This window comes from Dasypus novemcinctus, chromosome 6, assembly GCF_030445035.2.
Source record: "Dasypus novemcinctus isolate mDasNov1 chromosome 6, mDasNov1.1.hap2, whole genome shotgun sequence".
In the NCBI taxonomy this organism is placed as follows: domain Eukaryota; kingdom Metazoa; phylum Chordata; class Mammalia; order Cingulata; family Dasypodidae; genus Dasypus; species Dasypus novemcinctus.
Genome location: NC_080678.1, coordinates 131,848,926 through 131,864,128, shown reverse-complemented (window position 1 = coordinate 131,864,128; position 15,203 = coordinate 131,848,926). Strand labels below are relative to the sequence as shown.

The window sequence follows — 15,203 nt, the reverse complement described above, 5'->3', positions numbered from 1 at the left end:
CTTCTTTAGGAGGCACTGGGAACCGAACCCGGGACTTCCCATGTGGTAGGCGGGCACCCAGCCTCTTGAGCCACACCCGCTTCCCCCTGCCTGGCTCTTGGCTCCTGAGTTCTAGTCCCGGCATTGGTCGTCATGGACCCGTGTTGACTGAGGACCAGTTGGCCTGGCAGCTGTCTGGGTGAGGCGAGCGGCTCCTCCAGGGCTGGTAACCATCTGTCTTCCTTCTGCCCTCAGGCTCCACCTACAGCGTCCTGTCCATCATGCCTTCGGACTCGGAGAGCAGCAGCTCCCTCAGCAGTGTGGGTGAGTACCCCGCTGGGAGGTGGCCAGGTGGGTGGGGTCTGGGTGTGGGCTAGAGCCCCCGGCTCCTGGGCTGGATTCTGGCCCTCACTTGTCACATCCCTCAGGACTATCCTCTCCCATCATTTCCATTCTCTTCCTCCTATCAGCACTTAGTCCTCTTTTTTTTTTTTATCTTTTCTTTTTTTAAAGATACATAGATCACACAAAATGTTAAATTAAAAAATGTAAGAGGTTCCCATATTACCCACCCCCCCAACTCCTCCCACATCAGAACCTCTCCCATCAGCACGGCACCTTCTCTGCACTTGGTGATTACATTTTGGAGCCCTGCTACACCGCATGGACTTCAGTTTACATTGCAGTTCACACATTCCCAGTCCTCCCAGTGGTTATGGCAGGATATATAATGTCCCTGCCATATCATGGAGAAGGGCAGAACTCTGGTTCAGGTGTTAGAAAGGAGGGGGGTGCAAGGGGAGGCACATGTGTTGCCATTACCCCCCCCCCACCCCATCAGGATGTCGACCCTCTCAGGGAGCCTGTTCCCCTCGGCAACCACTATCCGTGAGACTGTTTGCCTTTTGAGACTCCGCTGTAACCAGAAACAGCCCCCTGGACAGCGTGTGACCTTGGGGCCAGGGACAGCCATCCGTGCTGAACTGGATGTGTCTTTCTGATCCTGGGTTTCAGAGACCCCTAAGGCGAGGTCGGCCCTGCTCTTGCATCACTACCGACACACCGGCAGAAAGGCAGTGTCTCTTTTCTTGTCTTTCACACCACCTCTGCAATAGGGTTCCTGGGTGACATCCTCTAGCACCCCCAGTGTGGGTTCTGTGGCTCCAGTCTGCTGGGTGTCACCTCAGTGGTGAGTGTTGGAGTTGTGGAGCCAGAAGGGCTTGCAGAGGTCATGGTCCAATTATTTCTTTCCTCCCTATATCGACAGAGGCGGAAGTTGACATCCGGGGCAGGGAAGCCTCATGCCTGAGATTCCAGAATTAGCCATAGGCAGAGCTTTCATAGGTGAATCTGACCCCTATTTACTGAAGACCTCCCGTGAGCCAGAGTAGGCTCTGGAGTTTGGTGGGGAATGGGAAGGACTGGTCCCTCATTGCACACATAGTGGGGTGCATGGGGGAGATGGTTAATTAGTGATTACTGTAAGTGGGGCCATTGTGGTGAGGGGAAGAGAGGACAAACAGGGTGCTCTCATCCTGTTGAGCAGCCAGGGGCCTGTTCTCGGCCGTGGCATGCTCGTTTTTGTTGTTCTGCCTGCTCTGGACGTCTTTAGACTCATCGAGTGAATGTGGGGTGGTTGGCATTTTGAACACGGGACTGCCCCTTGAGGAAGGGCATGGGGGTGGGGCATCAGGGTCAACAGAGGGTAAGGTGGGGGCTTCTAGAAAATTGAACTGGGTAAACCCTCAATGCACCCCTCTTGCCTCACCTCTGCTCGGCTCCCTGTGGGTTTTTTTTTTTTAACCTAATCAATTTTATTGATATATATTAATAAAGCATACAGTTTATCCAAAGTGTACCATCAGCAGTATTTAGTATAATCACATAGTTGTGCACTCATCACTTCAATCATCATTAGAGCATTTTCATTTTTTCAATAATAATAATAAACAAAAAAACCTGTGAATTTATGGTGCCTCATTTCTCCCTTGGGAACGAGTAACAATGATCTGACAAATTCATTCCCCTTGACATTTAAGGTTTAAAGTATTACCTTTCCTAGGAGCCTTTGAAATTTAAAAAAGGCTTCCAGACAGAGGAATTGCTTAACCCTTATTATTAACGGTGGAATTTGAGGCATGAGTGGGAAGATGTTTTCTGTGTGGCTGGCCCTTTGCGTGCCCTGGGGGAGGCCTCGTGTGGGCAGTCCGCTGGCCGATGTTATCCCGTGTGATGCCGGCTCTGCACCTGGGGTGGAGGGGTCAGCGATGCCACCGGCCACAGGCAGGCAGGGTGCAACCCTCTGACAGGCCCTCTGGAGCAGGGGCAGCTTCCCCGCCTGTGCCCAGGCCTTTAACGCAGAAAGCACTCGTCACCCCTCCCAGCCGGAACAAACGCTCCTAGGTTCCCAGGGAGCCACGTTTTGGTTTCCTCGCTCTTCTCTTTTCCGTTGCCCTTGTCCTCTGGGTGTGCAGCAACATCTTCCCACAGGCTGCCTTAAAGGCGCTCTCGGCTGTATTGGCCAGGAGGCCCGTGGCTGCAACAGGGACACACGTACGGCCCTAAACCAGAGAGGTGCAGCGCCGAGGTCGGCCCGCTGCGGCACGTGGCCCTCTTGGCTCTGCCCTCTCCTTCCTGGGAGCGTCACGCTGATGGCAGGGTGTCTGCGGCAGCAGCTCCAGCATCCTGTTCAGAGCTGAAAGACGTGGCTATTCAAATTTAAATTGATTAAAATGAAATCACATCTCCCAGCCACATTTCCAGTGTTCAGTAGCCGCCTGTGGCTAGTGGCAACTGTCTTAGCAGGGACATAGACTACCTTCCCCAGCACAGACGGTCCCTAGGGAGAAGACGGCTGTGTCCTCTTGGGTCTCCTTCCCCAGAAGGCCCGTTGCACAGATGTGCCTCTCTTCCCACTGTGCCCAAGCCGGTGGCTCACAAAGTGTGGCCCCTGGACCGTGCAGGCACTCGTGAGAAAACCAGCCCTTCAGCTTCACCCCACACCTGCTGGGTCAGAAACTCAGGGTGGGGCCTGGCTGGGGCTGCTCTCGGAGCCCTCCACGTGATGCCGAGGCTCGCTCTGGCCTCACTCAGCCCCTGGCAAGGTCCCAGATGCTGGCGGTGGGCTTGGGGCAGAATGGGTGATGGGCTCCAGCACCTCCTGGGGAATTCCTCCTGGCTCAGCCCACCTCGGTGAGAGGAGACAGCTCTTCCCTTGCCAGCCTTTGGGAGCCACCACTGCCCTTGGCAGGAGGGCACGGAGCGTTTAGATGGAGCCTGGTTGTTTCCATGTGCTTGGTCTCTGTGAAAACAAAGGTAGGGGCAAGGTTTCTAAAATAAGACCACCTCTACTTTCCCACTTTCATCTCTCTAAAAAGAACATTTGGGAAAAGTCTGGCAGGTTATACTCGGCATAGGAGAGTATTGGTAGGGGGAGCCTGGGGTGTAGCGTTTCCCCCCCATAACTCACACCTGGTAAGTCCACCTGCTTGGCGTTAGGTCGTCAGGTACTCTCTCCTGTTTCGCTTCTCCACGTGGACTCCACTACCGACTCCTCACACCTTTGCTAACAGCCTGGGAGGTTGCAGTGTCTCCCTGCTGAGATCTTTTCAGACATTCTTCCGCTCAGCACATGGCTTCCCCCATGCCATCTGGCCCATTATTGTAGCCTGGCTCCAACCCTGCTGTGTGGGTAGCTGGTGCAGTCTGCCCAGGGAATGCACGCTCGTTTCGGGCAATTGGTATTTCTTTCTCCCTATTCATCCTGACCTAATTTTCTGAGCTGCGTTTCATTTCTCTTCTTCGATGACCGGGGAGCTTTTAAGGAGAAGAGACATTCTTGGGCAGCATTTGTAAAGCACGCCTTAAATTCCATGCAAATAGAAGTAACAGGAGAGATGTTTTATTAAACAGAGATCTCCTGGCTGGTTGGCAAGAGAAGGAGCTGCAGGATTTCCCTCATGTCCCTGTGGAGATTCCTTGAAAGTGTGGCTTCTGGTTGGTAGGGGAAGGTAGCGATAATTCGTCAGGGGGCAGGGGTTGCTCTCTGGCTCTCTGTGCCCTCTCACCCTTCCTTCCCCCTTCTGGAAAGCCTGCTTTCTCTTCATTCCTTAGCATGGTCCCTACTCTTCACATCCAGCCAGGGAGGCAGAGAGATAAGTGGCCATTCTGCCCTGTGTAAAACAGAAGGAAATAGCCCAGGGGGTGGAGTCGTTAGTTCTGAATCAGAGACCTTTGTGGAGGAGCTGGCACTTGAGTTGGGCCTTTCAGGGATGGTGCTCTAGACGAGGGAGTGATGGGGAAGCAATAGGCCATTGCTGCAGAAGCAGACCCTGAAGCAAGGATTCTAGAACAAGTACTGTGTCTGGAAGGAGCACTGGGAGCTAGGCACAGCTGCAGCTGCTGTGTTGGAATTGTCACCTCCTTCCGCCTTGGCTCTGTCTTTCTGAGTCCCAGGAGGGAGCTGAGCTAGAGTTGCGTACTGGCAAAGGAGGAAGCCCCCTTCCATTTCTGTAGTTGGGGGGTCGGAGGATAGCCCTGCATTTCATCCCTGGGGTTTCCTTCAGGTGTGACTACTGGACAGCCAGTAAGACAAGGGAAAGCAAAGCCCACGCTGGCCGTTAAATGCACCCTGGCTGCAGACGCGGTTCCAAAATTTAGTGGGCATCAGAAGCCAGAATCCCTGGAGGGCTTGCGGGGGGGAAGGGGGGACCGCCCCGCCCCCGCCGCCAGGCTCTGTCCCAGGGTTTCGGGTTCAGTAGGTCCGAGGGAGGTCCTGGAAGTTCTCCGAGCGAGCTCGCTGCAGGAATCGGGCCTAGGCCTCGGGTGGCGCTGGCTCTCCCGGCTGCAGGTGAGGGTGGGTTGGCTCGGCTCCGTGGTGCCTCTGATGACCAGTTGTGGGGCTGTTTTGCTTCTCCCTGATAGCCAGTGCCTGGCGGAGGTCCAGAAGCTTCCCCTGCACCAGCCGGAGTGCCTGTGCCGGTGTTCTCCCCGGTTCCTGGCACCACAGGCCCACAGGGTTCTGAAGCAAAGTTGGGACCTGCCCAGCTGTCAGTAAGACCAAGGAGGCTGGAGAGTGGTGACCAGGGGACCGAGGACAGAGAGCCTGGGCCTTGGCATTGGTGGGGAGCTGCATTGCAGGGTGGCCAGAGGAGAGGTCCAGTGACGGGCACAGGGCCTCTGCTCCTCTGCCCCTGGTCCACGGTCCAGGGCCTGTGCCGGCTCCCAGCACCCCTTTTCAGGCCTCTGCAGCCCAAGCCCCTACCTTCTGAATCCTGTCCTGGACATTCCAAGGAAAAGTAAAATCTGCCTTCTTGAGTGGGTTCCTGACTTAGGAAGAGGAAGGGTTTAAATGAGGGACAGGTGACAGTTTTACATTTGAATCCAAAAGAAGAGCTGCACCAGGATCGTACAGAGGAGCTGTGGGAAAGGCATTGGAGGTTTTTGTTGATGGTTGACTTGGTGTTCGTTTTTATTTCACTGTGCTTTTTTTTTTAACGGTTACTGTAACTGCATTCACTGGCAGAGGGAGGGTGACAAGCCTCAGCTCTTCACCAGTCACCCCACTCCTGGGATGATGGCTTCAGTCCAGGGCACCACACTGTCTTACTTTTAATTAAAAAAAAAAAAACCAGGTTTATTGAGGTATCATTGAATACAGTAAAATTTACCCTTTTAAAAAATAAATTTCAGTGAGTTTTGACAGATGCACAGTTGTGTAACCACCGACGTAATTAAGATACAGAACTCTCCTATCAACTGAAAACTTCCCTCCTGCAGCTTTGTAGTCAGCGCTTCCCTCCACCCAGTTCCTTTAGTTTCCCATCCCTATAGTTGTTGCCTTTTCCAGAATGTCTTAATGGTATTACATAGTACACAGCTGTTGGAGTCTGGCTTCTTGCACTTACCATAATGCATTTGAGTTTCACCCATACTGCTGTGCATACTAGTAATTCATTCCTTTTTTATTGCTGAGTAGAAGTCCATTGTATGGATATAGCACAGTTGTTTGTCCATACACTCTATCGCCAGAGGCAGACTGGTTTTGTTTGTTTGTTTGTTTGTTTTTGAGGTATTGGGGTCAGGCATTGAACCCAAGACCTCCTATGTGGGAAGCCGGCACTCAACTACTGAGCCACGTTGGCTCCTCTGAGTTGGTTTTTGATTTGTCGTTTGTTTGTTTGCTTTGCTTGTTGTTTGTTTGTGCATGTCCCCCCCCCCCCCCGTTGTTGTTTGTGCTCGCTGTCTGTTCTCTTTGTCCATCCGCTGTGTGTTCTTCCATGTCTGCTTTTCTTCTCCTCTTTCTCTTTCGGAGGTACCAGGATCCAATCCTGGGACCTCCCGTGTGGGAGAGAGGCATTCAGTTGCTTGCGCCACCTCATCTTCCTGGTCTGCTGTGTCTCGGTCTTTCCTCTGAGTCTCCCTTTTTTTGTTGTTATGTCATCTTTCAGCGCCAGCTCTCCACAGTGTGGGCCGTCAGCTCTCCGTGTCCATGGCGTGGGCCAGCTCGTCTTCACCAGGAGGCCCTGGGAATCAAATTCAGGACCTCCCATATGGTAGACAAGAGCCCAGTCACTTGAGCCACATCTGTTTCCCTTGTTTTTTGTTCCCCTTCCCCCCCAGGAGGCACTGGGAGCTGAACCCTAGACCTCCCATGTGGGAGGTGGGTGCTCAACTGCTTAAGCCACATTTGCTCCCCCCAGGCTGGGTTTTTGTTGTTATTGTTGTTTTTAAAGATTTATTTATTTATTTATCCCCCTTCCCCTCTTCCTGCCCTGCTGTTTTTGCTGTCTGTGTTGTCTTCTCATTTTCTCTCCTAGGATTCACTGAGATTCAATCCTGGAGACCTCTGATGGGGAGAGAGGTTTCCTGTCAGTTGTGCCACCTCAGTTCCTGGTTTCTGCTGCGTTTCACCTTGACTCTCTTCTTGTCTCTCTTTTGATGCATCATCATCTTGCTGCGTGACTCACTTGCCGGGCACTGGCTCACCACGCAGGCACTCGTGCGGGTATTTGTGCGGGCACTGGCTAACCACACAGGCACTTGTGTGGGCACGGCTTGCTATGCAGGCACACTTTCTCATCTTCTTTTTCACCAGGAGGCCCCAGGGATCGAACCCAGGTCCTCCCATGTGGTAGGTGGAAGCTGTATCAGTTGAGCCACATCTGCTTCCCACCCAGGCTGGTTTTTGTGAGAACATAACTTTTCATTTCTCTCACGTAAATTACCCAGAAGTGGGATGGCTGTTTGCTGTAGTAAGTGCGTGTTTAACTTTATGAGCTCTTGCTAAACTGCTTTCAAAAGTGGTTGTGTCATCTTGTTTTCTCACCAACGAGCTTATAAAGTTAAACATGCAATTTTACTGCGTTTCCCACTTTTGCCGGCATTTCGTGTTGTCACTTCTTTATTTTACCCATTTTGATAAGAGTGTCTGGTATAGGATCATGATCGTTGTCTTCAAAAGGACAATAGGTCTGCTCTGTAGACGAGGCATTGTGATGTACCCTGTGACCCTCGGGTAGAACTAGGGTGGGTCAGTACAGAGAATCGTTTTATGGGGAGTGTTATGGATTGAACTGTGTCCCCCAAAGAGACTCATTTGAGTCTTACCCAGATCTTGTGAATGTAAACTTATTTGTAAGATCTTTGAAGATGTTATTTAAGATGAGGCCAAACGGGATCAGAGGGGTCGTAATCCACAGACAGGAAACACGCGGAGAGAAGACAGCTGTGTGACGAAGGCGGTGATTTGAGTTTTGCCACAAGCCAGAGAGCATCATGCAGTACGGCCACCACCAGAGCCCTGCGGAGCTCAGAGGACGCCTGGCCCTGCGGCACCTTGACCTCAGACTTGTAGCCTTTAGAAACGTGAACTTTCTGTTGTTTAAGCCATGCGGTTTGTGGGAAGTACTTACGAAAGCCCTAGAAAACTAAGACAGGGAGAGAGAGAATGGACTTTGCTGTGATAGTAAGCCCCTCATTCTGGAGGTCGGTCTTTTTTTTTTTTTTAAACATAAATTTCTTTTTTAGTTAGAGAAGTTGTAGGTTTTACAGAAAAGTCATGCAGAAAAGAGGGTTCCTGTAGACACCTCCCCCCACCATTATTAACACTTTGCATTAGCGTTTTCCAAGGGTCTCAGTGGCCACATGGGGGATGATGCAAAGACTGTGCCGATTTCAAAATGTCTTTGAACTCTGAAATGGAAGTAAAAAGCCAAAAGCTTTTTTTTTTTTTTTTAATTTGAACGGGAATGGAGAGGGTTTTCAGCAACACTTGCTGTTATTTTGGAACTTCCTGGCTTGCCTCATTCTGGGATTCTTCTCGAAGTTTCCTCGTGCCCCTCGTCCGCCCCCTCTCTCCCATTATTGTGAAAGGACAGAAGGAAGCGCCGTCGGCTGAGTTGAGAGGGCCGCTTGCTGGGTGAAGCCCCCAGGACCCCACGCCGCTGGGTGGGCAGTTGGTGGAGCCCTTGGCCCCGAGCCTGCGCGGGGCCCGCCGTTTTCCCGGCTGTGTAATGGTTCCTCAAGGGGTGACCGTAGCACGCCCTGGCGTGGGTGTTGGGGGTGATGCGCCCACGCTGCGTGCCTTCAGCTCACGCGGTCCCTCCGGCCATAAGCTGCAGCCGCGTTCTTCGCGGTCCGCACCCCCACCGGGGGTCCGCCAGCCGCAGAGCATGCCGCCTCGCCCCCGCGCCCTGGGAGGGCGTCGTGGTCCCGCCTTCGCCCTGGCTTCCGTCTTCCTGTCGCTCCTTTGTGTGGGGATCACACGCTCAGCTCCCGGGCAGGCTGCGGGCAGCTGGTCCTTTTCAGTTGTGAGGCTGGAGGGTTCATGTTTCCTGGTTTTTGACCTTGCGTCCCTGAGGCGCCTTCAGGGAGTCTGTGAGGTCAAAACTGTTTTCACGATGACGCTGGGACGGCGTTTGCTCTTCCCGCTGTCCTCCCACGAAGGTGGAGTGGCGCGTTCACAGGTTACAGCGCGCTGTGTGATGGTGCGGCCCTGGCAGAATCCAGCCGTCCCCTAGTAAAGAACTCAATGAAAATGGAATATGTCACGCCTTACTACGGTTTTTGTTTTGTTATGGAAAATGTATTTCATTTTTCCTAACAATATTAATACTTTTTTGTTACTTTAAAATTAATAAACTTAAAAGTTTTTTTTTCTTAGTTTTAATTTCTAATCTCGTGTATACGGATAGATTGAACCCTTATGAACCAAAGTTCTTTGAGTCCTCTGTGATTTTTAGGAGTGTGAAGAGGTCCTAGGGTCAAAAAGTTTGCAAACTTTTAGATTAATCTTGGGCTCTGGGGTCAGACAGAGAGGGCTTCAAATCCCAACTCTGCCATGGCTCTGTACCCTGGTAAGGTTTTGTTTCCTTATCTATAAAATGGAGATAACAGCGGCCTCTACTTCATGGGGATTAAATGGCATAATGTGTGAAAAGCACTTCAGAAACGGCTGGGCATGAAATGTTATCGATGACTGAGGAGCATGTGCCCTGAATCCAGGGTGCCTCAGCTCACCTCCCAGTGCCCTCACTGGCTCTGTCTACCTAACCTTGTAGTGCCTCAGTTTTCTCACCTGCGAAATGGGAATGATGACAATAGCACCTACCTGTTGTGAAGATCCAATTAATGTCAGGGACATAGTAAGCACTGAGTAGAAGTCATCTCTCTGGGCTGTTCTGGGGGGCTAGCCATGACTGGACGTGGAAGCTCCCTTTCGCTGGGTGCTCGTTGAGAGTCTTTCCAGCCCATTGTCTTGGGTTTGTCGATCTTCCATTGATGATCCGCCCCCACCACTGCCCCGAATTGGCTAGAGGGTGAATAGTAAGCACCTCTAGCAGGGGCCTCAGACGTGTCCAAAGAAAGCCCTGTTTGTCCGAAAGTCAAGCAAGTTGCTGCAAACCAGAAGACTTGGCGGGGGCACTGGCCCTGGCTCACGCCCACCACAGTGATTTCATTTGCTAGAAGGGGAGGCAGCTCTGCAGCCCCCTCAGAGCTGTAACTAGCCTGTTACCTCTGCTGGGGACAGGGGTATGGAGCCAGGGTCTTTGAGGGGAGAAGCAAGGGCGGGCTTCTCAAGCTGTAGAGTAGAACCACGTTGGAGAAGGGCCGTGCTTACGAAAAATGCTGATTCTGGACCCCACTTTGAGAGAGGTCTGTGCTGGACAGCAGGAATCCTGGTGGTTAGGGTGTGTCGGGGTTAAAATAACAGACCTTTCAGGACGCACGGGATCCAGTTTTGAAAAGCACTGAGCTGGGAGCTTGAGGCCCCCGTCTCGTACCCAGCTGACCCAACCCCAGCGTTGAACTCGCTCCCTCCCGGGAGCTCCTGAAGGTGGACAACCGATCAGCTGAGGATTTTTTGACCTCCAAGGGATTAGGCAGGTGAGGGGGAAGGGGACGTGTGATTCAGGATGGCACAGAGAGTTGGAAGATGCAGTGATTGCCCTTTGCCCGCTCTGCAGCTCCACCAGGGGGACAAATGTTGTCTCCCGTGGGGTGAGTCAGCCATGGATCACAGCCATAAAACGGGATGGCTGATATCAGGAGAACGTGCTTTACAGAGCTGAGAATAACCCGCTGTGCTGTCCCACTTCTCTAGGACATTTGCGTGAGGCGCTTTCTTCCTGGATGGATGGATTGCTTTCCTGCTAGAACCAGAGTTGTAGCTTGTGAGATGTGCTGGTGTTGGCTGCTGTTCCTTAGTAAGAGCGTGAGGCGTGGGGCTCCCTTCAGGACATTTTTGGTCCTGGGGGCAGCTTATCAGGACCTGTTGTGGGCTGGAGAGCTGGAGGCCCCAGGGCTTACCTGCCTCGCCCACTTACCTGGACTGTGGGCCGCTCTCCCTGGCTGCCTCCTCCCAGCCTGCACACCTGTGGCCAGTTGGACAGGTCCAGCAGGCAGCTGGAAGGATTGGAAAAGGGAGCTTGTGTAGGGCATGGTGTCCAGCACTGGTGGGGGAGGAAGCTGCCCCAGTCTGTGGGGGCTTTGCGGGGCCCTGGGCGCCTTTGTCTTCGGGCTGGGTCCGAGGCCTGTGCAGTTTCTCCTGCCGGACTAAATCCGTGGGCAGGGGTGGATGACAGCTGGTGTTTCCAGACCAGGTAAGGATCCAGGGACGGGGCAAGCCAGCATCCCCCTGGAAGGCTCAAAGCCAGGTTGGGGGTTGAGGGGTGTTGTCAGGGTCCTGAGCCAAGGCCCTGGTCCTATAAGAGTGTAGGAGCAGATGTGGGTGGGTGTGTGGGTGGTGGAGCCCGTCTGCCCGGGCTCGAGGCTCAGCGTTCGCGTCTGTGAAGGGGACCTGGAGTGCCCGCCCTGCCGGGTTGGCTGAGCAGGAGCAGGAGCTCAGAACCCTGCCCAGCACTTGGGGAGCACAGTCTAAATACGAGTTGCCCTTATCGCTGCCCTCCCCCAGGCACCACCGGGAAGGCGCCGTCCCCACCGCTCCTCGCCGACCGGCAAGCCAACGAGAAGGTGGAAAACCTCTCTATTCAGCTGCGCCTCATGACCCGAGAGAGGAACGAGCTGCGGAAGCGCCTGGCTTTTGCCTCCCACGGGACCACCTGTGACAAAAGGTAGTTGCGACCGGTCTCCTCTTCAGGCCCAATGCGCGAGGGTTGCCGTCCTGATGCAGGTGCCGTTGTCCCCAAGTGCTTAGCCAGCTCCCAGGGTCTGGCTGTGCTCCTGGCGTCCCCGGGCCCCACCTCACATCTGGAGAGGCACCCAGAGGTGCTGCCTGTGGGCCCAGGGGGTGCAGGCTTCCTCCAAATCCAAGCTGACACTCAGGAATCCAGGGGAGGGCACGGATCCAGCTGTCTGTCCGTCTGTCCTGCCACGTTTGGAGAGACCCCTTAGGGGGTGCATTTGTGTGAGAGGTGTGCTTGTGTGTGCACACGTGCGTCCATCTGTCCTGTCATGCACGCGGAGAGGCCCCTGATGACTGTGCTTATTGTGTCCATCTGTCCGTCCTGTCATGCACGTGGAGACGCCCCGATGGCTGTGCTTTTTGTGTCCATCTGTCCGTCCTGTCATGCACGTGGAGAGGCCCCGATGGCTGTGCTTTTTGTGTCCATCTGTCCGTCCTGTCATGCACATGGAAAGGCCCCGATGGCTGTGCTTATTGTGTCCGTCTGTCCGTCCTGTCATGCACGTGGAGAGGCCCTGATGACCGTGCTTATTGTGTCCATACGTCCGTCCTGTCATACGCGTGGAGAGGCCCCGATGGCTGTGCTTACTGTGTCCATCTGTCCGTCCTGTCATATGCGTGGAGAGGCCCCGATGGCTGTGGATGTGTGTGTGGTGACAGGAGTGCTGGGGCGCAGCCCTCAGCCCCTGCCTGTCCCTTGTGGTGCTTGCTTGGTGGCCCTGCTGTCTGTTGCATGGCCCTGGGCTCCCCACTCCGCTCTCTGGTTCCGCCTTCCCGCCCCGAGAGAGTGCGTCCCCTGTGTATCCCTCAGGGGCTGCGTGAAGCCCCTGCTCTCGTAGGCACAGTCGGCCATTGCCGCCCACCCTTGGTGGGTCCGTCTGTCTGTGTGTCTGCATGTGCTGCTGCCTCCCAGAAGACCCCGGCTGGCCTCACATCGAGTGGCTCGCTGTGTGACTTGTGAGCACGTTTATCCTCCCGTTGCCATGCGTGGTGTTAGGAAGGGTGTATTCCACCTGGTTTCTTGTTTGGAAGAAAATCCTCATCCCCCTCTTTCTTTGGGACCAGAGGTAGATCGAGGGAAGGGCGGCCACAGAGCAGGGCAGAGGAAGTGTCCTTATGCACCTGCATGATCCAGGAGGGCTTCGTGGAGGAGGAGGGGAAGGAGCACGGGTCCAGAGTGGCTGGCAGGAGTCTTGAGGACAGAGGGAGTGATTTAACTGCTTTCCTTTAGGACCATCACAGGTCTGTGCCTCCTCCCAAGGGAGTTCCTCTGGGATGATGTCAGGGCTACAAAGCCTGGTTCCTGAAACTGTTTTTTATGAGAATATGCCCCTATGTCAGCTGTCACAAAGGCAGGATGAGTGAAGTTAAGGATGCTCTAGAGCAGGAGCAGGCAGACTATGGCCTGCAGGACGAATCAGGCCCACTGCCTGGGCTTTTTAAAGAGTTTTATTGGAAGACAGCCACACTCATTTGTTGGTGTAATGTCTCCGGCTGCTTTCATGCTGCGAAGGCAGAGCTGAGTAGCTGCAGCAGAGACTGTATGGCTCACAAAGCCTAAAATATTTAACTTCTGGACCTTTACAGGAAAAGTTAGTTGACTTTCTAGAGCAGGGGTTTTCAAACCTGAGCATGCAGCACAATCACCCGAGGGTTTGTTGATGACTCATGGGCTTCTGGTCTAGTCATCCTCTTCCCACACCCTCCCCCAGAGCCACTGATCCTTAGGTCCAGGGCTGGGCCTGATACTTCACATCTCTAAGGAGTCCCCAGGAGGTCCGGGTGCTGACGCCCTGGGAAGCACACTTTGAGCACCTCTGCACCTGGCCATAGTTCTCAGCTTTGGCTGCATGTTGGAATCACCTGGGAGCTTTAAAAAGCTCTTGACCCCTGGGTCCAGCCTCAGATATGCCGATGCCATCGGCCTGGGCATTGGTATTTTAATGAGTATCCGAGATTGAAACACACTGGTTAAAAGGAGGAAACTTCACCCCATCGTGGGAATGCAAGGGTCCCCTCCCAGGTTTCCAGATGGACCCACTGTGCATACTGGCTGGTTGCATGGTCTGCTGCGAGCTCCTAGGGGACGAGGCGCCACCTTCTCAGACACATGCAGGGAGCTCAGACAACCGAGCCTCCCTCCATCCTGGGGATTCTGATTTTGTTGATCTGGGGGAGGCTGAGACCTCTGGGTCTCTCAAGCCCCCAGGGAATGCTGGTGCATAGGAGACCAGTATTTGGGGACCACTGGACTGGGGTAATCCAGGAGAGCTTCATGTAGGAGTCCACATGCCTCCCGGCTGAGAGACCTTCATTGTCAGTGCAAATCTCAGGGACTCTGTTCATGGGGCTGTTTGGTCTGGGCCAGGCCCTACCACAGGCTGAATCCCGACTACGAGAGGCTGAAGATCCAGTGTGTGCGGGCCATGTCGGACCTGCAGAGCCTCCAGAACCAGCACACCAACGCCTTGAAGAGGTGCGAGGAGGTGGCCAAGGAGACCGACTTCTACCAGTGAGTGGGCCTGCCCGGCCGGGGCTCCCGCCGGTCTCTGGATGTGGAGCTGGGGTTCTGGTCCTGATCCTCTTCTCCCACTTAGCAAGCATCCTGCCTTCAGCGAGTGGATGTGTGCCCTTGGACCTGCCTTAGACAGTGGGCCAGGCAGACCCCGTCCAGTCGCTGCCCGGGCTTTGCCGCAGCATGTGGCTGCAGGACGGGCAGATGGGCACGTGGCACGGACTTCTTTGGCTCTGGCGCCCCTTTGAGGGTATTTGCCTTCCCCCTCCTGATGTTTGCCCGGACCTCAGAACTGGGAGGTGCTGGGTCCGTACCAGCCAAGGGCTTATCTCCTTTCCTTGGTCTTTGTACATTTGCCATTTCTGATGTCGGGTTTTCAACAAGTGGTTTGGGTCTTCCTGGAACGTGGCCGGTACTGGGCTTGGGTCTGCCTCCAAGCGCTGCTGGCCTGGCCGTGCCGGCTCCCGTCGGGCGTTTTGGGAGTGTTGGGACCTGGAGGGGCGAGGCCTCCGGATGGGGTAGGAGGCCGGCTGGGCCTCACTGCGTGGGCTTCTCAGCACACTCCACAGCCGGCTCCTGAGCGACCAGACGCAGCTGAAGGACGACGTGGACATGCTGAGGAGGGAGAACGGGCAGCTGCTGCGCGAGCGGAACCTGCTGCAGCAGTCGTGGGAGGACATGAAGCGGCTCCACGAAGAGGACCAGAAGGAGATCGGCGACCTCCGGGCCCAGCAGCAGCAGGTAGCGCCGGGCCGGTGGCGGGGGGCAGAGCAGGGCTGGCTCCCTCCCTCCCTCCCCCCAGTGCCCCCTGGGGTGTGTGCCTCCTGGGAGGTCCTGGGATATCCCTGAGCAAACAGCCCACACTCTCCTGGAGGCTGCCATCCAGCGGGGGGAGAGGAGGAGTATGAATCTCATAACACACACCGGGTGTTGCAGGGGCTGCTGAGCAGGAGGTGTATGGTGTATGTGGCCTAACACGGGCTTGACTTAATCTGGGGGGGTCGGGTTTCTGTATCTTATTTCCTTTGTATGGATCAGGTGAGATTATGGATGGAAAGAAGATTG

General features: G+C 54.4%; 1 protein-coding gene across 1 annotated transcript in view; it reads left to right on the top strand.

Annotated features, from left to right (window-relative positions):
- Window positions 1-227: 227 nt before the first annotated feature.
- LOC111760467 (disks large homolog 5-like) overlaps window positions 228-15,203 on the top strand; it is a 63,733-nt gene continuing 48,757 nt past the window's right edge. Inside the window, exons 1-4 of the mRNA XM_058299440.2 lie at window positions 228-303; window positions 11,393-11,552; window positions 13,992-14,135; window positions 14,696-14,879. Coding sequence (XP_058155423.1) covers window positions 261-303; window positions 11,393-11,552; window positions 13,992-14,135; window positions 14,696-14,879 — 531 coding nt within the window. The 5' untranslated portion in view covers window positions 228-260. The remainder of the gene's footprint in view (window positions 304-11,392; window positions 11,553-13,991; window positions 14,136-14,695; window positions 14,880-15,203) is intronic.